The 22,710-nt window shown below is 38.3% G+C and overlaps 1 protein-coding gene and 2 long non-coding RNA genes across 3 annotated transcripts; all 3 read right to left on the bottom strand.

The window, feature by feature from the left end:
- Positions 1–208: 208 nt before the first annotated feature.
- Positions 209–3,479, bottom strand: LOC144215947 (uncharacterized). The gene is made up of 3 exons (XR_013330531.1): positions 3,285–3,479; positions 1,861–1,910; positions 209–1,388 (listed from the first exon to the last, which is right to left on the bottom strand). It is a non-coding gene; the product is annotated as an uncharacterized LOC144215947 (long non-coding RNA).
- A 4,654-nt stretch (positions 3,480–8,133) lies between these two features.
- Positions 8,134–14,861, bottom strand: LOC144215948 (uncharacterized). Its single transcript, XR_013330532.1, has 3 exons — positions 14,772–14,861; positions 14,606–14,642; positions 8,134–8,249 (listed from the first exon to the last, which is right to left on the bottom strand). It is a non-coding gene; the product is annotated as an uncharacterized LOC144215948 (long non-coding RNA).
- A 5,077-nt stretch (positions 14,862–19,938) lies between these two features.
- On the bottom strand, positions 19,939–22,572 carry LOC144215933 (Golgi phosphoprotein 3-like). The gene is made up of 4 exons (XM_077745159.1): positions 22,182–22,572; positions 21,611–21,742; positions 21,407–21,521; positions 19,939–21,272 (listed from the first exon to the last, which is right to left on the bottom strand). The coding sequence occupies exons 1-4, from the start codon at positions 22,389–22,391 to the stop codon at positions 20,848–20,850; spliced, it is 882 nt and encodes a 293-aa protein (XP_077601285.1). The 5' UTR covers positions 22,392–22,572; the 3' UTR covers positions 19,939–20,847.
- Positions 22,573–22,710: the final 138 nt, after the last annotated feature.

Below are 22,710 nucleotides of genomic sequence, written 5' to 3'. Positions count from 1 at the left end.
GGTCACTCTTTGCTCTTTTCACTTTTATTTACTCACCTAAAATTCAGAAAAGCGACTGATTGTTCCGGTATTTGTTTTTAATCAACACAAAAAGGGGACTGGGATGCCCCCCCTCTTCCTTTAATATGTTTTTTAGAAAACAGTCTAAACCAAAACACAATTTTAATTGGAAATGAATATATTGACTTCAGGTCCTCCATGTCTAACAAATATTTAAAAGTTATGTACGATCATTTTGATGATTTTCTTCCAAATACATGATACATAATTGAATATAAATGCTGAAAACAAGTGAGTTCTGAATCTCTGAGTGTATGGCCATTTTCAATGATATTTTCCTAATCGCTGCAGGGCAATAAAAATTGGTCAGCGAACCGGAGTTTACACCCATGCTAGAACATGAAGTTTCTCTTACAAATATGTTGGATTGCAAACTTTCAAAGACTATTAGGCCTATTAGAAAATAACAACTATGCTCAATAAAATATTTTTGAGTTGAGATTTTTTTTCTCACAAAATATCAAAAGACTTAACAGAACAAATATGCACACACGCACACTTATTGATTTGTTGATATAACAAATGTGATAGAAATACTCTTGACCACGACGTGTAAAAACGAAAAGTATAGATCCAGAATTGGAGGGGTGATGCATGGGCCAAAAAGACGATTGTCATGTGGGACTCTCCAGGGATCATTACTAGAACCAGTGCTATTTATTTCAGATTACTCCATGTTGTCCAAAAAGTTCTGTGTTTAGGGATAACATCTGAGCTCAGGCCATACAAACTAACAGTGAAAAGTAAAGTAAAATTGGTACATGACTTACATAAAGAATGTGCGGAAATATCTCTCATTTTGAGTTTACTGAAAACTTCTATACCGCTCATCATAATATGCATCCAAGACAATATAAAGATGCCGGGGCGCTGTACTTTACTTTTGTTTGGACTCCTCTACTCCCATGTGATGACATTTTCCCGCAGTCATGGCCCGAGGCTATGTTTGCCCTTGAGACTAAAGAAGACTGGCTGCCACCATCATGTTTAACTACCTCTGACACATCATCACCCTTATTGTGCTTCCCAATCTGACCACACGTACACAGAGCAGCAGCAGCAACAGCAGTCCAGGGCTGCAGTGCTGGAGTACCATCTGTCAGGCTGGTGTCAAGTGGCCCTTGTCTCCAGTGATTATGAAAGCTCCTGCTGCCTCAGGTGGTCCATAGACCAACTCACCCATCTTGGAAGGGCCAGGCCGGGCCATATGGTGGACACGAGGGGCACCCAGGGGAGGCAAAGGGGAGCGCTCCTCCCTTGCCATCGGACAAGACAGCCTGAAACCACCAGCCTGCCAATTGCTGTTCACTAAAGTGACCAAATCAAACCTGAATAGACAGAGAAGGTCTTTTCAGATACCATTCAGCACCTTTACAAGAGAGCAAAAGAACAAGCTTACTAAAGGCAGGGAGCCATGTGGCTCCATTTCTCACGGAGATCTTATTCTACTCGATGAACATGGCCAGACAAACAACTGACTTGAACCCTATTGAGATTTTTCCGGCCCAATGCAGTCTACACCCTGGACTGGTTGCTGTAATTGGACACCTTGCAGCCCTAATCTATGTAAAATTATTTTAACTCTGACTGTAGTTTGACCACCTCTTCTATTTATTAGTTTTTGAGTGATCTTTTGATAGCTTTTTCTGGTGGTGAGCTGAAATTTGCTTGACACCGTCACCCCTTTGAGTTGAAATACAATTCAATTACTACAACTATTTTTGGGAAAAATTGTGTTAGGAACATTTTTAACCACAAAACCTACAATGCAAATAATTGTTGGATTAATTTGGCTCTTACCTTAAAAAAAAATCTTCTTTTCTGGAACAAGTTCTTATTCAGTTTTCACCCTAGATTAGAAAAAGTAAAGATATTAAATAATGCATCATCTTATGAAGAATAACCTCTAACTGTCAATGTTCATTCTGATGTTTGCATGTCTTGACATTTTGCTTGATATGTGAATCAATATTTAATTACAGCAACAAGCAGTCATAGACTGTCAGCTTTCATGATTACATATGTGGCAAACAGAAGTAAAATCACTGCTATTCTTCTTGATTCAAAAACGAATACTTTTTGTCATCTAATCTATTTTGATCATCACTTAAGTGCAAACTATTTTGCCCTCAAATTTTTAGTTTGTCATGTTTCTTTAAAAAAAAAACATGCTTATCGGTGTACTAAACCTGTGTTTATTATTCGGGAATTGTGAAGTTTTTAATGATTTTTTTAAGGGAATTGTTTCAATTCATATCTATGGAGGTTATGTGGGTCAAAATTTTCACCATTAAACAATTCATCCTAATTTCATGCATTATTTTTCATAAATGTAAAATATTCTCATTCCTCAAAGCTACATTGTTTTGTTAGACTTTTTCAATATTACTAAAAAATGAGATCTTGCCATCTAAAATGTCTTAGGGTGTAAATTTCCATGATAATTGAATTGAACATTTTTCTTTGCGGTGAGCTAATATTTTGCTTTCCCACCAGATATTAATTCAAACCACGGTGGAAATGCCAGGAAATTATTAAACCATCCTTGTCCTCTCTGCTAATAACAGCATCACATCTTTCCAGTGACAGTGAAAAGCGATACTGTGAAAACTGTAATTAAATGTCTAATTGGCATATTTTAATAGAATAAAGTAAATTACCACAGTCCCATGAAATAATTGAACAACAAAGCAATTATGGTCTGTAGGCACCAGTCAGTGTGATAATTGCAGCTTGGCTCAGACTGACAGCAAATTAGACCGGGTGGAGCTGGAGACTACACTGTCTGTCCAATTAGAAGAAGAAAAAATGTGCCAAATTCTCAGTCTGTCTCTTATCCAACAGCACAATGGGAAAATTACATTTTTAACTGCACAACTTTACTTTTGTAAAAATATTTGGGAAAATAAAAGGTGGTGTGGTCAATTTTTGCATGGGGGAACTTGGAGGTTCTGTTTTATGCTCTTTTGGCTTGATTTTGAAGAAAATGGATGTCATTCTTAGTCCTTTTGAATGATATTCTGCATAAATAAACTACAAGTACACATGTTTTAAGTCATTTTTGAAGGAGCTGCAACTTAATATAATATACAAGTGTTGTATTGTGATCACGGCATGTAAAAAGAGCAACAACAGACGACAATAACATTTCCCTCCATTAAAGATAATTAAACTCATTTACACAACCTTGTCAAATTTTATCATTTGTAAAATACGTCACTCACCCGACTGACTGATGCACATTTTTTTGCAGATATTCAGCTTTTCTGAAAGACTATCCCTGGAGATTTTAACAGTTCCTGTGAGATCTTTTTTGTGCATGTGACCAGACAAGACCTGCAAGAAGGGCAGATGTTTTCCAGACATTTTTGCCCACTTCTTTCACCTATTGGGACCTCTTTGAGAAAGCCTACACTTGTCCATCCACACAAAACCAGCCTATACCCTTTAAAGCAAAGGTGAGAACAAAGGTAATTGTATGTAACAAACCTTGTGATGTAGGTCATGATGCAAGTCACCGAAGGGTCATGCTAAGGGCATGATGGTATCACATATGGAATACTTGTGTTGAGTCATTTGTTTAGCTTGTGATCAAATCTTTATATGCTTTGTAAAAAAATAAGTTTTATTTGGGTGCCTGCCAACTTTTAACATATTGATATTGTACCCTCGGACCGTTTTAACTGGAAGTGGGAGGGATGCTGCCTTGCTCCTGGGTCCCTTGACTGTAGCCTGGGAAACAAATAAGTACTATCTACTGCCTTCTATTACCATTCTACTTCATTTCAATAAGAATAATTATTCGATCAGTGTAAATCTGGCTCAAAAACATGAATAAATAAACATTACTATTCCAAACAAGCATCTTCATTTATATATCTCCCTGCAATGGTCATCCCAGCAACAAAAGAGGTGATTATGGTCTAGTTGACTCTTAAAAACAGGCCGCCTGGTGAGCCACAGGCAGCAGTATCTTACAGACTGTTAGCACTAAATTTATAATGCAATATTTTTTGTCGTGCCATTTGTCATTGGAAGGGAGACACGGATTGTGGCTCGGGGCAGTGCATCTGTCCTAGAGGCTGCCATGAAACGGCTTAAAAGCCCTTCCAGCTGAGCCACATAGCAAACCCTGGAAAAGCATCACACCGCTGCTTCTACATACACAATTTCTTACCATCTCTCTATTACCAGCTTCTCACTCTCTCTCTCTTAGACTACTAGAGTTTCTTTCATGTTGCCCACAGGCAGTAACTCAACATGTTTCACTCCCAGTTCTCCAGTGCTCTTCTCCACAGGCAGTACAACCCTGTTGGTCGTCTAAATAAGCCACATGGAGATCCCATTGGGGGCACTACTCCCTCTCCCAACAATAAATGTGCACGTGCCACAAATTAAAATGAGGGGGAGGTTAGGGAATTGTCAGCCTTCAAATGACTGACATAAGTTACAAGCAAATTTTAATTAGCCAGGAGGAGTGGGTGATAATTCAGAGGGGCCTAGTTCTGTCAGGGGGCTTATCTATATTGTGTTTATTCATTGAGTAGGCATCTGGAGACTCTGGCGGGCCCCTGGATAAATTCTATCTAGGATAAAACGACTTGTACGCACCATGACGTGAAGGTCCTCCTTCAAATTAGCCAACTGATATGAAGTGATGCTTATGATCTGGAGTCTATTCCAGCTGCTGATTGACAAGTGTCATCAGTTGCTAATATATATGTATATATATTCAAAAATGAGGATATACATGTGCAGTTTGCAACATGTTGTCACAACTTTTTTAAAATCTATGTTTTCTCATCCTTAAAAGGTGGGGATTTTGATTAGTTTAATCCAGTGCATCCATGTCATGAAACAATTGAGTAGGCATGTGTTACTACTGAAGAAAGTAATCAGGGTCATTAATATTTCAGACTTTGCCACGCCTTCCCGACTGTTATTCAATCTCAGCTCCTGTTTCACTCTGCATTTTATGTTTGCCATTATTTATTTACTGATGAAGAAGGTGGAAGGATATCCATGCATGGTGGGAGGTTGGACTTGAGGGGAAGGGCTTTTCTTGGAGGTGGAGATTGTTTAGTGGAGGGAAAAGCTTCTCCATTGCCTTCTATGGAAAGTATGTATATGTAATTCTTTGAGGTTAGATTAGAAAATATGCCATGATTATGGCGATAAACTCCATGTGGGTCGGGATGCAAATATAACATGCATCCCCTAATTTGAACATAAATAAAGTAAGTTCCTGTCTACCTCCAGGGAAATGGTGTATGCATATGTTCATACGTTCATATAAAATTTCTAATTTCTACTAAACGACTGTTATTTACTCATTCTTTAAAAATATAAAAATATATACCAACAGTTGGTCTGTGAAGATGTTTGGAATTTTTTGGTAATTTAAAGATATAAATTGACTTAGAGTAGGCACTCATCAACCAGTGTAGCATTTTTCTCCTGAGGAGTGGACTGACATTTAGAGAATAATAAGCAATGAAAAATTTCATACCTCAAAAGGTTGTGCATATAAATATTAAGTTAAGGCTGGGATCATTTTTGTCGCATTTTCATTGACAGCATTTTCAGGTATGTTATTTATTTAAATGTGTCTTTAGTTTTGATCACAATAGTTTTGTCCGATTTTGTCTGTATTTGTTATTTTTGATTTTTTTTTACAGCATAAACCAACCATAAATGCTGTTCGCTAACGACTAAAATAATATTTGAATTCCATGTCAACATTCATTTGCTTTGAAATGATATTGCAATATAAATGAAAGTTGAACAAAGTGAAATCAGTTCGATTATCATAAATTTCCCTAATGGAGTAATCCCTGTCAAACAAAAGACAAAATATGCAGGATAGTGTTACATTTTGTGCCTTTCATCCCAGGTTCCTAATTTTCATATAAAAGTCTTTCTTTTTTTTTGATAAAAGCACTCAGTGACTTGGCACACAATTCAATGCTTGTCATGAGTATTTCTGACTATGGATATAATTGTAATGCTTGAATTTACAACAACAATTGGCAAAATAAAATTCATTGTTCATTGTTTCAAGTAGTGTGCCCTGGCCTGCCGCTCATGTTATTATACATTCTGCTAATAAACCCAAGTATCATGATGTAGTTTGAGAAATAAATAAGTAAGTGCCATTTGTCTTTACACAGAAAGTAATGCAGTTACTGTGTGCTCATTTTTACGAAATCTTTGGTGGGTTGCCATTCACATTCACAAATTTTCAGCCATGTTGGATCCTTTTATATATATTTTTTTTATTTCAAAAGCAACACAGGAAAATTAATACATATTTTTGTGTGAACATTGTCAACTGACGTGGTGGACAAGTGGATAGTGCGTTGGACTCACAGTTCTTGGGTAGAGGGTTTGATACCAGGTGGGTCCTCACTGTGAGGAGTTGGTATGTTCTTCCTTGATTTTTGAAACGTGAGGATCTCATGTACTGGAAGGAATATAAATGTGAGTTAGTATACAAAAATGCATTCCCCAAAACTATGCACCATGCCCTTTTTAATAATAAAGCAATCTAAAATGTCCATTTTGGTATTCTTTGGATTCCAAGCATCTCGCCATTTCACTTTTGTCAAGCGTTAACATTTTTTTTTAAATGTGCAAATTGAAGTCGAACTTTTTACAATTTTGAAATAGGGCTTCAACTCCCCAAAAAGATAAGGGGCACTTACTAAACAGCTTAAAGCAGGGGTGGCCAAATCCAGTCCTCAAGAGCCCCTATCCAGCCTGTTTTCCATGTCTCCCTCCACCAACACACCTGAATCAAATAATCTGGATATGTATAAAAGTCCTGGACAGCTTGCTGATGAGTTGATCATTTGATTCAGCTGTGGTAGAGGAGGGCGATATGAAAAACAGACTGAATAGGGACTCTTGAGAACCAGACATGGCCACCCTTGGCTTAAAGTGTACAAATATGGGATGACTATTCAACCGTGCATGTTAGACCTGTTAAAAAAATATAGTTACTACTCTCCTGGTGCAAGTGAAAGCCCTGGTTAAGTCAATTAGGCAAGACTTAAAGGACGGAGGGCCTCAGATCCAGCCGGAATGGAAATTGATATGTGCCCAGTAAATAACGGGGTACCCCCGCCTCTCTGGTAACCCCTTCCAATCAAGGCCCGACCCACATCCCTCCTCCCACAAGGCTGGTGGCACCATGAACCTTGAACTCTGACTTGACCTCATCTACGCCCCCAGCCCTGCCTGCGTACTGTGTGCCACACTCCATCCCCTCCCCCTTAATTCTCCCTTGTGCTCAGGCAGTCGGCCTCTCTCTCTTTTTCAGAACCGCCGATGACACTTTAGGGCTCGGCGAAAGGCAGAAAAGCGAGAAGGGAAGGCACAAATGTTACTGTTACTTGCCGTGGCGGAAACAATTTGAAAATGAGTGATGCTTTTTGAGTCCCATGAGGCACTTATGTCTTCCTGGCTGTCCCCCGTGCTCTCTTACTCTATCTGCGGAGGAGGTGGGGGGGAGATAACATAAAGGAACAAGCACAACAACAGCGGATTCTGAAAGAGCTAACCGGTGGGTGGATTAAGTATGTCATTGAATGGGGTTCTGTTGTAAATGACAGGGTGGGGTGGGTTTTCATCCCCATCTGGTCTTTTTAAAGAATACTTTGTGGTAATTACCCCCCAGACAGCATTGTGGAGCGCCCGAGCCCTCCGACCAGGTGCCTGCAAGTCCTGCTGAGTCCAGCCATTCAAAGGCACTGCGTGCTATCTTGTAGAAAATGGCCCCAAGGTCACCACCTGATTTTTTTTTTCATCCTACCACATAACTGTTTTTCTTTTTTTGTTGTTGTTGTTGTCGTTTTTGTTTCTTTTTAAACAGCGAAATAAAAAAAATCCAACAGGCGTGAAGTGAAGCTTGTCACAAAGCAATATCATGAGCAAAAACAGTGTTCCAAAAAGCTTACCTTGATAATCAAGGGTGTAAAAATAAATGGCTGTATCACTTGAAGGCAGGCTGTAAGATCCCTGGAGAGATCTCTCTCTCTCTCTCTCAGCTGCTGCCCTCTTCAGAAAGGAAAGTGTCTGCTTGCCACTCTTGACCCTCTTAAGGAAGAAGACAAGTCCAAATAATGCTTGTGATAAAATTCCCGAGGGTCTAACAGTGGCGGGTCTTCCTTTTTTTGCTGGAGAATACCCTGAATTGACATGAAAACAAATTGATTTCATCACATGATATTATGCCATTGATTTCCATATATTTCTATTGGTTAATGGTCATGAAGTCAATACCTACAAGGTATAACAAGGTTTGTTCACTGAGATTATGGTAAAATTCACTTTCCAAAAAGGAAATGGATTTCATTTGAAAGGAATAATGTATTCAACTGGAGCTAAAATATTAATTGAAATGTTTTCTAAAATTCTTAAGGTTGTAAACTGCATTCTGTTGCCCCTCCTGTCTGCATTCTCGCCTGAATGTCAGTAACAACAGGTCCTTAACCTTTGCCCCCTTTTGCTCTCATCAGCTTTCAACATTATTCATGAATGAACATATAGAGCAGGTTGGCCTTAACAGTGCTGAGGATGGGAATAATTAATCTGTTGGACCAAGGCTCATCCATTGTCACTATTCAAGGGCGCAGCAAGAGGTTAGTGGGAAACATGGATCTGAAAAATTATTCCCATGAAAATATGCGTCCAATATCCTTGATCCAGTAAAAAAAAAAGAAAATATATGTAATTTTAATATTTACAGTTACAATATAAATAGTGGACAGTGTAAAGAGAAGGATAGTGAATGCTGATCTCTGCTGATTCATTTTAAAATCAAAGCCATTATAAGTATGGGCACCTTGTGGGTGACCCCCGATAAAGCGGATCCACGTTTCCTACTAGAAAAGAGTGAAAGGGGGTGTAGCCCCCTCCAAAACAAACATCATCTGAATGAGCCTTTAGTTAAAGCCAACACAAGTACTTGAAGAAAAGAATGCAAAAGTTTCTTGTTGAGAGTCTTGAAGCTATTAAAATAAAAGCACATCACATTAAGGGCATTTTTGGCATTTTTCTTAAACAAGTGAAATGAGGCACATTTTATTTTATGGTATTTACATTTTGTATTAGTTTTGAATGATACCAAATGCTATGTTATATATGCCAACACATGACAAAATACTGTAAAATACTGTATTTCATTATTCCTCTTCATAATTATAGAGACATAGATTTTAGAATTGACTGCTTTTTAGATTATAGAATGGTTGTAAAACAGTTTGGCATACATTTTTGATCAATCAAATCTTTCTGTATAAAAATCACATATTCAGATGTGAACTCATATAGGATTTTATTAGGTTTTAAATTTCATAAAATGTGTGCGGTGCATTTTATGGTCAAGTGCACTCGATAGTACGGAATTTACGGTAATCTGCTCATTGTGCAAATGATGCGACTGTGTATCAGACCATGAAAAATCATCGATTAATACACTTGGCCAGGCTCTAAGAGTGTTGAAAAAAAAATGACACATATTCTTCCTGTTCTGCAAATGTCCTAGGTTAGAGGGAAATAGCTCTCGGTGGTGCTTTTTATGCTTCACCTACTGCAGCTAAGCCAGCGGTAGATGATGGATGATTAGGTAGATGATGGTAACAGTATGGCAAATAGACAGGGATCGCTCCCCTGTAAGCACTGGCAACCTTACATAGATTCTTTGTCAGTGCAGAAGAGTTCACAGAGATTGCCTGCTCAGAAAGGTGTCAGTGCTCTGTTTGGCGACTAAGTGCAGTCCCTTAACACGGTCAATCTCCCGCTGCTCTCCTCACAAATGTACAGCAGCTGACCTTGAAATACAATGTGTGCATGTATTATATCGCTGACTGCTAGAATAACTTTTGTAACCTGTATATCCAACCTTTTGTTTGAGCCACAACAACTCATTTATTTCAGGGAATTGTTCTAATCTTACAATCTCGGTTCAAGATTGCTTCTGTGACTATATTATCTCGAACATACTCGCACTATTTTAACGCTTTCTGGGCTGATTTATGATTTTAGCAATGTAACAATAGAAAAAAATTAACAAAAAGAAAAGATGGATATATATATATTTGGATGCAAGTCTTACATGGGTGTGTATCTATAGGTGATTGTCCATTTTAAAGTCCTCCTTTGGGCATACAATGAATTAAAATGTCTAAATTTACACATGCTTTTATAATTATAAAAAATACTGTTGTCACCACCAATTTTGAATGGCTTAATAGAATATACAGCGTTGTAATGAGTAAAAATAGATTTAAAAATGACAATAATGAGGCAGATTTTTTAAAATTGACAATGTGGCCAGGTTGTGTTGCAGTTCTGAGAGTTTAACAGATGATATACTACTATATTAGAGCACCATCTGGGAATCCTCATCGTGATTAACGCATATTGACCAATGAAAGGCATTCCTCAAGTGACAAGAACAGCAGCGGGATAGGAGGAGTTTTGGGTCATAAATGTGACCAGTCAACCAAAGTACGTAATTAGTACCATGATTTCATCCTGCTTTCTATTGGAATACTTTGTTTACGCGAGCCCGTGTGTTTTCCGTCCACTGTGAATTTCGAAAGGTAATTATGTACAATTGACTTACAAAACAATCTAGTGGTCCATTGTTAATTCTATTGAATCTAACATATGAATGTAAACTCAAAACTGTCAGTTGTGAAATAAAAAAAAAAACAACCTTAGCTCCTCGAGTCAGTTGTAAAGATACACACGGAGCTCCAAACACGGATAGATTTTACACAAGGTGTTACGGAAAGGATGTAAAAGGAGAAATAAAAGAAAAGAAACACGCTGTTCACCAGCCTCCATTGATTCTGCATGGGTGCTGAAAAGGTCTTTGGTCATGCCCTAACCAAAGGATACTAATTTGCTCGATCAAGTCTGTCAGAATATCGACTGGGAGGAGACTGAACGCCTGCCATTGTGTACCTTCAGCAGGGAGCTGGTCTGTGAAACAGGATTACCAGAGGTCAGGCAGGCAGTGAAAGGATGTCCATCACATGGGGGCTAATACAAAGGGGCGGAGCCCTGGAGACATGATTGAGATGTTGAAAACCAAAGGGGAGGCCAGGCTGGAAGGCTCCCCAACCCCCACCCGCCCGCACCCATATGTAGATCTGCATCCTCTTAATCTGTCTATATTGTGGTTGCAAACATCCAGGAGGATATTTTCTATTAACCCTATGTTTCTTCTCATCTTAGGGAAAACCCCAAATAGGGTGGGTAGTACATATATAAAATGAATTATCTAGTGGCTACAGAAAAAAAACCCAAAACACAGATGTAGTAGTACATATTCAAAATGAATTATAAATTCAGAAATTTTCATTTCGACATTTGAATCCAAAAGGTTATGTTTGATAATGTTTTTGATCACAGGTTTAAAAAGTTCAATGTCATTTAACACATCAATCCTCACAACATATTTAAAATATTGTTATTAGCAAGCACATCTCACATATTTTAGGATGAAGGTGAATTCACTTGATCTCCTCCAAAGGCCATAAGTTACTAGTGTGATTTGATCTTTTCATGTTTTGTTGGTGAGGCTTTGCTATGAGCTTGTTTGACAAGAGAAGTGAACGCAACCCTCGCACCATTTCAACCTGATCACATAGGCATTTAGCTCTGCCTAATGGCCTGGCGTTTCTGTTTGTTTTATTTTTAGAGCAGGTGTTTTATAATCATTAGTGACTCCATTATGGCCCCAGCTCTAAGTAGAAGACAAACAAACAGTGGCGCTGCATCTATTCTCTATGAAACCATCTGGTTACAAGAAGGATAAAATGACTATGTGTTGTGCCAAGGGAAGCATATTTGTGTTGCAGAATAGAGAGAGGGTTTCCAGAAACAAAACCAAAAAAAAATGATGGATTTTAGTGAAGTTTATTTATTCAAAAGGATGTGATGAGGTTTGCATTGTCTTTGGATTGCCAAAATATGACTGCTTAGAAAATGTAATCCTTAACATTATTATTCTTATTGATCATTTGGTTAGTCATTATATCACAGTTTTGTATTGGTTTTATATACAAGTTGAAAAAATATATTTCCTAGGCATTACTGTGTATTTGTTTTATTGTATAGTCCAAAAATTGGTCAGAAATTGATATGTTTAACCAAGATTTGAGAATATCAGGGGGCAACAGGTTAACTCGAAAACTGCTGTCAGCCACAGCGTTTTTATGAAACGTTTTCATTTGTTTGTTTACATGTTTTGAGATTAATCTTTTTGTTTGTGTGTATGCAGGCTTGTGTGTGTGTGTGTGTGTGTGTGTGTGTACGCCGTTTGCATTCAACAGCCGCCCGCCTCTGTTACCACTCAGGGTTCGTTTGTTTGTGGGAAAGGCTGCATTGCGATAATTATGCCAAAATAAAATGCTTCGCCCACTACACATAATTATACCACTGATCCTAATTACTGTATTTGTTATTAACGACTCATTAAACAATTATGCTCACAGTAAATGATATGCTAATGAATTTCACACATAATCGGATAAAGTATAAACACGGGAAAGGAGACGGAGCACAGCAAAAGCCAAGCTTCTTTTTAAAAATAAAGTTCTAACCTAACCTAAATAAAACTTTCGCAAGATATCACATGGACAGAAATGTCCTTTCTTTTTTTATTGCATATTGTCACTGTTGCCCAATTATATGATCCATGTCAAGTTTTTATAAATTGATCCTAATTGTGAGCCCTCCTCTTTCTCTGTTGTTTTGCAATTACATCTATGACCAAATTTGGAAGTTTTATAAAGATTTAAGGGTATGGACAGAGGTAAGTTTTGTAGAGGACATTTGCACTGTTTGAACCAATTCCACTGCAATGAATTAGCAATCTCTTAGAAGCCACATTCGCCTCTTCTCAGGGTTGTAATACTTTGACAGAGATGGAAAATATATTTTTTTTATTGTTAATTCTATTTTTTTTTACTTTTTCTTCTCCAGCCTAAAATAGAGACGACAACCGAGAAAGCGAGAGAGTGAAGGAAAGGGGACAATGAACGGTTTGGTTTAATCGTAATACATATCCTTCCATTTCAAGTTCCTGGAGTGAGTGAGGGAGGACCTTGGATAAATTGATGTATGCCTCCTCCTCCTCCTCCTCTTCCTGGATCTCTCGTCTTTTCCACAGCACTATGGCTGGTTTTAAAATATTAATAAGAGAGTGCATTTAGTGGAGAGAAGCTCATATGAGTATTCTCTTGTGACTTCCTATTTAGGTCACTTGGGAGAGAGAGGCTGTCTGCTTGCCTGGCTGATTTACTCTAAATGCAACATCAAAAATCCCCCCTTCTTTTGCTGCCTCTTTCTCTCTCGGGCAAGAGGGGCACCCCGGACTGAATGGCAGTCAATCACAGGGCACATATAACCCGCCCGATTCACACAGATTCACACCTAGGGGCAAATCAGTGACTTCAATGAATACAACATCACAAATATATAAATAAGAGATAAGGTCTGACTTTACACTTTAACACTGATTAATATTACAAACTAGTTGTATTTAATTGAATAATTATGTACAAAATTCAATATTTCATTCAAAAAGTAGGATATTTTCTATTTTTTTTCTGTTTTCAATGTCATAGCATAATTCAGGAAGATATTTTTTTATACAGTATGTAAAGCAGCTATTAAATGAAATATTCAGTGTAGATATAAGGCATAATTTTTTTTACAGTATTTCCACATTTTTTCATTTTTTCGCAGTTATGATGTTTTTGTAAAAAATGCAAACATGGCAAACAATGGGGGAATACTGCCAAAATAAAGCTTATTACCACTGCTAAGGCCTAATTGTAAATCATTTGGGTTAAAAACAGGTTGGAGCGATTGTCATGTATGACTGGGGCAGCCCATTTAGCCTCAGAGAACATGTGAACCCCCCCATTCACACAAAGCACAGACACCTTCATCATGTGACTCGGTGGGCCCGAGAATACTATTATCACAATATTTATGACCCAAGTAAAAATGACAATTACGGCTGCATACACGTGGTAAATTGATTCACATCTCAGCTGCACAAGCTTCCTTTATTTTTCCCTTTGGTGTCAAGCGCGTATGCCTTGGGGTTAAAGGCTTTTGGAAGTGTGCTTCAGTGAACTGAGTCCATCTATTTCAATTAAAATATCTCACCATTATTTTCTCATATTAAGGCTGCACGGCAAGTCGAATGGAGTTGAACCTTCAATCACAAAAGAGTCTTACCTGATCTTAACAAATACAGTTATTGTTGATAAACTCCACTATATTGTCCCGATCGTTCTACTATTTTCTGAGCTTGAGTTAGAAATGAGTAAGGATGTCCGGGTGCATTTAGATGCTGATTAATGATTGCTTTTGTACATGACAACTACACGGTTTGTGTACATTAGCATTTGCGCTGGATAAACAAAGACTGGAGCATTATTTCAAGCAGACCAGACAGCAGCAGGCTGGGAGCTGTACTGCTCTTCAGGTGCTAAATAATTAACTGCTTGCTACTCACAGAGCGAGGCAGTGTGGTGGAGGAAGTCAGGCAGAAGCTGAGAGAAAGAGAGAGAAAAAGAGAGAGAGAGAGCAGGCTGCATGAACAGCATGAGTGTGTTGTTCGTGTATTTGGGTTAAGAGAGGCAGTAACATTCAATACATTCTTCTCTTGTGCGGCCACTTACTTGTTATGACATCTGATATTCACGCCCTGGCGTTCTTGACTGTGTCCTTTGGATGAGGACTTGCTGGTAGTAGACCAGGGGCTGCCTTCCATGTCACCTTGTACGCTCTCATAAAGATGAGAGCGAGAAAGTCCCAAAGCACATCTGTAAGGGGGGGATCAGCAGGAGCCTTCATGTCACCATTAAAGTTTCAGGCTGCACGTGCCTGTTTTACATGGCTGGCGATCCCCAACAGAGGCCAAACTGGAGAGCAGCCATAGGCAAGTGCGTGTTAGACATCACATTGCTCGTCTCAAGGTGCTGCTGCGCCACAAACAAGTGTTGGATTAACCCCATTGGGATTTAGAGCAACATACGTTAACATCTTCCGGATCCTGTTAAAAAAGATGTCACACACCACGACACAATGACAATTAAGTTCAATATTATGTGTATGTTTTATATATTTCTCTTTTACACATTCATTTTTTCCTTTCCTCTATTCTAAATAAAACAAAAATGAAAAAGCCTTATTAAAATACAAGTGCTTATCCACTGCAAAAATATTTATCATTGTGACATTTCCATATTCAAATCCAACAACAAAAAGATACTATACTGGTATACTTCAGAACTAGACACACTTTAAAAGCCATTGACAAGCTTCCAAAAATGTCATATACACGTATATTCACAAATAGATAACATTCTTGTTTACTTCTGACAAATAGGTTTTATGGATGAAGCTATTTTGGGGGAAATTATGCTAAATCATTTACTGTATAATAGGTCCCTTAAATCTCAGTAAAAAGGTGATAACTATAACGACATCCATGGAAACATGATGGAATGTCAAGTCAAACTTGCTTTTTTAAATCTTTCAAGTGCTATTTTTTATCTGCAGTTTTCACCGCAATAAATCTAAATCTTTTGTATATGTGTCGTGGGGTTGCTAATGGCTTTTTGAATAAAAGTAAAATATTGGAACCAGCCAGGTGTTGGCTGGCAGCAAAATAGACCCTTTTTGCTAGAGTTTACTTTTAAGCCAAGACCCTGTAGCCCCCTATCAGTGCTTTTTAAGTCATAGATGACAACCTGTGCAGTATTGATGCAAGTCCACCGCTAAAAAATGATCCCATAACCCAAAATCAAAAGCATAGCTTCTTGTTGAATGGATCTATTGCTCTGCTGGTCCAGTCAAAGATCAGAGCAGCATATCCACATGAAAGGCTGAGCACATCAGAGCAAGGCTATTTTTTTTTTATTATTACTTTTTTTTTTGTCTGCAAAATGTTCCACACCCAGATGGTTGAAAAGTGAGCCTCCCCTAAGAGAACAGAAATCCAGCATAACACTGGCAGCATAATCACGGACAAGGAATCTGTCCCAAACACCCTGACCTTTGACCTAAGACAAATCTCCCCCCCATCTTAGATCAATATAAATCAAAACTCTGTAGGGTTCTTTCAGAGCCTCAAATTACATCGGAGCATCACCCTTACAAAGCATACCCAATAAAAACAGGGATTTCACAGAGCGTTTGAGGTTGGTGTTGTTGTTTTTTTCATTACAATTCATTAAAAATTCACCCTTTTTCCAGAATTAAATTTAAAAAAATCCTGATTTTCAATATTATGAATATTGTGAGGCCGTAAATTTCACAAAATTACTTCTCACAAAAAGGTAATATGGATAAATGACCCTAATGTTTAACCCTGATATTAATCAAACCACTGAAGGCAATTTAATGTATTCACGAATTATTTTTTGATAATTTACTTTTTTAAATTGTGTGTCGTTTGCATCTACTCGTTGTGTCTGTGTGGGTTCTGTGAGGGTACTTCCATTTCCTCCCACACACTCATGTACCCTGCAATTGACTGGAAATCAATTGAGGATCCCACTCCCTAAAACCAGCAGGGATTAGACATCTAGCCTCGCCAATGGCAGGCAATAAATTAAACAAAGGCCCTATTATCGGTTCATTTCATCGCACAAGTAATTGATTAGAAAGAATGTAAATGCATCTTGTATCACATCTTGAAACATAGTGGAAGGGAATCCAAAATTGTTATCAAAGAAAAAAAGATTCCCTCATTTTATTGGGCTTTGAACAGAAGAAATAGTTGCTCACTTTGCTTTGATAAGTGGATACTTATTTTCGCCATTCATTTCAATGAGCAAATGAATCAAGATCTATTCTTTACTTGGAATAAGTTTTCAAATACATGCATGAATTTGACATCAGTGTCAAGTATCGTGTAAATAATTTCTTCCCTCAGATAAAAAAAAATAAAAGCTGTTTGCCCTTTTAGTAGAGTGCAGAAATTATAATAAGAATAATTTACACGGATGGGTTCTTTTCCCAATTGTTGTATTTTAAGGGCTCTTGACTCAGGTTTTGTTGAGATGAAAAATAGTGGAATGTTGTGGCACATTTGAGGTCTTCTCTCAAGGTCTGCATTGAATGCTGTCTCAATTTGTCATCCCTGGCATCTTTAAACACTCTCCATGCACAAAACGTCAAATGCTGCTTGAAAAGTTACTTCCTTTGTCAGACCATCATAAATTATCAAACCTTTTAGAGGGGGAAACAAGTAGTGCACAAATAAGACATCCCCCCCCGAATCCCCCAACCTCCCTACTAATTTAAGAGCTTTAATTTATGGCTGTAACCATGGTAACTATCTCCTCGGTAAAAGCAGCCGCCCCAGTGTGGTCTATTAGTTAGTGGAAAGGAATACTTTTGCATCAGGCGGCTAGCAAAGAGGGAGTCAATCCAAAGATTTGTCATCTTTTGTAGCCTGACACAATTCCTGAAAGCATGTGATGAGCAATGATATCTAGGGCAGGGGTGCTCATTATGTCAATCGCGATCAACCTGTCGATTGCCGGTCTGTTAGTTTTCTTCTGAAACTTCATATCCTTCATATCTGACTCATTTAACAATCATTAGGGTCTCATCAGGATCTAATTGTGGTGATATAGCTTCGGCTAATAAAAACGACCTGTCACAGCTGCTTATTAAGTCTTTCCTTTGATTTTGAAAAGCTTCAATTCAGTGCCGTTTTTTTTGACAAAAAAAATGCGATAAGAATAATATATTTGAGTTCAATTTGACCTGAGCCATTTCATCTTCTGGAATACAATCGAATTTAAATTTCCGATGAGTCCGTTTTTTTTTTTTTTACCATATTTCAATTTGACCCTGGGCATTTGAAAATTCAACTATACATGTGATGAAATCCTCATCATACACAGCCTCGGTTCCACAACAAGCCATCGACAAACCAGTTGAGATTAAAACCTGGACACAGCGAGCAACTCAAGCACCATCATTGTCAGCATAGATGCCCTCCAACAATGTCCACTCGGCCCCCTCCTGTTCACCTTGTGACCCACAACTATCCACCAACAAGTTCACATACAACAGATCCACGGTGGGCCTCATCCGGCTCACCAAGCAGCACAAGGGACAACAATTCTACTCCTGAATGTGAGAAAACCCAAGGAGGTGGATAATGACAACCACCCCCTTACAACCAGTGGTGTAGAGTACAGACAGGTCTGCAGATTGAAAAAGGCATGAGCATCCCCACCCATCAATTGCTCCTTCTTAGCAGGAACATTGGCAGCCGTCTAAACAGTATTATGGAAGATGCATGAAGTACAATTGCCAAACTCGAAGTATCGTGACAGACATGCAGCAGAATATACTTGTCTTTTCTTCGGGAGTTTAGTCATGCTGAGCAAGGAATGAAAATGCTTACCTGATAGTTGGCAAGTTAAGTACACCTTTCAGGGTCTTCTGCTTCTCAAAGCAACAGGATCCAACAATGTGCTCAACAGGGGGACAGAGGGGAGTTGATCATCTCCACCTCTGTCATGGTGACCCTCAGGAGGGCCTTCCTTTTCGCCGCATGGTACATAAGCACTGTTGAGATCCTTTAACCGGATGGACAAGACCTTGATCATCTGCATCCCAGTGTCCAAAATATTGTTTAAACAATTCAGAAGAATTTCATTTTTTTATACCTAATAAGGTAGAAAAATAATAATATCATTATTTGACCTGAGCATGCAAAATAGCCATTGTTAGACATTTTTAATTGCCGATAGTATTTTAGCTAGTTTTTATTTTAATTTTATGTTTTTTTGTATTTTTTATGAGCCCCCTATGGATGGATGGAGGGGGACTTCACCTCGGTAAAAGAGCATTGTTGCCATCTAGAGACCAAAAAAAAATGGAACTCGGTTCATGATAGTTATTACTATAGCCAAACTTTTTGCTTACTGATTAGGTATAATTTAAAAACAATTCTTCACGCAAGTGGCACTTTTGATATTCTTGCATTATGGTAATTTTAATATACTATTTATTACTCGATATCAGTTGAACTTTTTAAGGCCTCTGCATCATTTATACATATATTTGGTTGTTATGGTTGACTGATGTACACAAAGTGGAGCAATTGAGTTTGTCCTTGTTGTTGGTCTCCTTTCTGCAGTTGTCTAAAACAATACATTTCTGCCTCTTAGTTTCTATTTAGGAGAGTCATATAAATTTAAACTTTAGGGTTAAGTCTGTAAATTAAAAAAAATCAATGGATAAATGCACTGTTGGGGAGGAAGAAGTGAAATCAAAATAATAATGAATGGCTGAATTCATTGCTGCTGAATTTTCTATTTACAGACTGAGAATGGCCCTGTTCTTGATTATAAATAGGAATTAAATGCATTGCATATACAACGATAAAACTGCAGCAGAAATTCTAATTAGAAAAAAAAATCTATTTTGAAAAAGATCCCCAAAGAAAACAATATTTAGGATTTTACTGACCCCGAGTGGAAGAAGAGTAACACTGCAATTTGGATCATGATCCCCATTGAGCTTACCAACGTGGACTTCTTAGTATTCTTTCAAAACAAACAAATGTTAAGTGGTTAGCAAAACGGCCTCGCAGGCCTGAGGTCAGGGGTTTGATCCCAAGTAAATTTGTCCCAAGTATGAGTCTGACCATTGTCAGTGTTGAATGAATGCCAAAAATAACTAAATAATAGATGACGACATCCTCATTCAAACTAAAACAAAAGTCTTAAATGCAACATGGCAAATGATTGTTTCTCTCATTTAATCCGTGCCTATTTCAAATGAATAGCACCATACACAAATTAAATTGAACGAAAATCAAAAGAAAATACTTTTTATTTGTTATACAGATACCAATAAATGATAAACATTTTCTGTTCTTTGGAAGGTCAGTCAAAATCGACTAGAAGTGCTGGGACTGGTCCAATCATTTTAGAAAAAAGTGTGCACTGAATGACCAGAGGGAAAAGAATGTTATGAGAATAGTTCTATCATCAGAAAATAATTGTGCAATATTCCGTTTTTATACATGAACACAGTAGCGGCTAGATTTTAATATTCGAATGCCACTAGCAGCAATAAACATTTAATCCACATTAATATGAAGTTGATGTCTATCAATGGCCACCAATGAGTTAAACCATCAAGTAATTGGAATGAATATCTTTTATTTAAGGTTCCACGACATTAATTTAATTAGCGCTGTAAACGGAACACAATGAAGGTTTATCTCATGTCGGTATAAGTGAGGCTCATTTGGCAGAAGGCAGTTGTTTTTCTTTCTTTTTTTCTTCCTCAGGCTAACCAACCGCTCTTTCTCCGACTTCCAACCCTATCGATTGACCAATCACAGTTGGACTTTGAATACTCGGGACTGCCGTTGCGCACACACGTTAATAAGTAGCAATAGAGCAATATGAATGTCCATAAAAAATATCATTTGGTATTTACACACAAACCAGCACGAACATATTTAAATATTTCTCAAATTGATATTCAAATGTAAATGTGAGTAATTAGGTTAATAAAATATAAGTATGCTCCCCTCCTATGCACAGATGGGACAAATGTGACCGTGGCAGGGAAAGTTTGCGGTAGGAAATCAATCCAAAAATCCAGATAAGGGATACCGTTTGTCAAGTCACCTTGGTCAAGGCAGCATTCCCGAATGGTCGCCGAAAGGCCGCCAAATTGTGTTACCTTGTGTTTGCTTTCACGAGGGTGGCATCATTTGGTAAAGGCGGCGATGACAGCCCATAAGAGCTCATTAGCGTTAGCCTTTGTGCTTTCACTTTCAGGCTCCAATTCAAGAAGCTGTCGTACTCTTTTCATTGCCAGGTCGTATTGTTCATCCAACAATGGCGCAAAAGCGTTTTCCAGGACATCGGAGGAATGGGCTAAGAAGATGAGTGCCAAAAGTCGTCTGTCCATTCGCTGGGGGTCATTCACCCACCTGTCCAATACAGCCTCTTGGACTTTCTTAATCAGGCGCTGCTTAAGATTGTTGTTAGTAAGAGGGTGCGTGGTCATATCAAAAAGCAGGAAGTTCTGCTTTTCAGTGGTTAGGACACCTTTCTCCACCAAATTTTTGGCCAGTCTTTCACGGACGTTTCTCAGTTGATAATGGAGCTTCAGGGGATTCCATGTTTCTCCTGAAAAAAATATAAGTACAGTCATAAGCATGCATGCATAAGTGAGGGAAAACCCACAGAAATTGAAAAAAAATACAATAAAAATCAGGGATATACACATTTTTAAGTGACATTTGGGGAAGAAAAAAACTCACCACTGAGTAATTCAACCCAACTCTGCACAGTCTCTGGTGGTTGAGTGTCTTTAATGTGTTTTAATGCTTCGTCCAGTAGGACATCACCTGTAGGAGCATCTGACTTGCATATGACCTGCAAGCAAAATTGAAAATGTCAAGGTGTGCATGCATTTAACTTTGAAAAAAGTAGCTGATAGGGACATTTTATTAATGATTGTCTACCTTTCTGGCAAGCAGACCTTTCCTCCGCATACCAGAAGCTTCCAACTCAAGACGCCCGCGTAGAGCGAGCTCAATCAGCATGCACCCCCGTAAACCTGATGAAATGCAGTCATTCCAGAAGGAAGTATATCCCTAGAAAAGAGAAGACAAAAAAATTGATGAACCTCTTGGGGGGAAAAAATGTTACTCAAGCAAACACTAATTAAAAACTAATATCACATATAGAACATGAAGTGCATTATGTTCACTGATTCATTTTCAAATCGGTATCAGCAAAACATCTTGAGAAATATCGTAAGTGAAAAAGTAAGTATCGGGCATCCCTAATCACGTGGTCTATTATGAAATGTAAACAGTATCAAGATAATATAATGTCTGCAATCCGAAATGGCCGTTATTAGAATTAGTGCAGCCCTGTTAATCTCCAACAGCAAAAACGGCTAATAAATGTAAACTTTGTTTGACAACTGCGTCCGATCACATCGCCAGGTCAGCGAAAAAAACAAACAAACACGGCTAACTTTATCTTGGCTATCCTGCCTGTGCGAGTTCCGTTGTGTTGATCTTTTACCTCTCGGTCTTTAAGTCCCAACAAGAGCACCTCTTCCATTAAAGTCAAGCGTGTTTCTTTAGAGTCTCGGCCATCGACATCGCCTTGATCTTCTCCTGGCCTCAAATCTTGGTCTTCTTTCCCGGGAGAGTGCTCTTTGTCAGCGGCACTGCGAGAGGCTTCGGTTCGCCTCTGCACAAGGCCCGAACTCCGCTGAGTCAACGAAGTCATGTCAGCAAGTTAACTTTACAGTGACTAAACAACAACACCTCGGACTCCCTTCACCGAGATAATCAATTAGAGAAGCATAAGAGCGACGGATTTAGATTATTTTTTGGGTCTCAGCGTCGCCGTTGCAAGAAACATGGCCTCTTGGTGAACGTATTGCCAAACGTATCCAACAGATGGCGACATCTCCCTTCTTCTTTTTCGTCTTCTTCTTTGATTTCCTCTTCTTTTCTTTTCTTTGTACGCAATTATGCGTGCGGCTGCCATCTACAGCTGAATTAATTCGTCACGTTTGTTATTTGTCTCTCGTCAAACTGCAGTA

Source organism: Stigmatopora nigra, chromosome 22 (genome assembly GCF_051989575.1).
Source record: "Stigmatopora nigra isolate UIUO_SnigA chromosome 22, RoL_Snig_1.1, whole genome shotgun sequence".
Taxonomy (NCBI): Eukaryota; Metazoa; Chordata; class Actinopteri; order Syngnathiformes; family Syngnathidae; genus Stigmatopora; species Stigmatopora nigra.
Note: the sequence above shows the minus strand (reverse complement) of the source record. Positions and strands in the feature narration are given on the sequence as shown.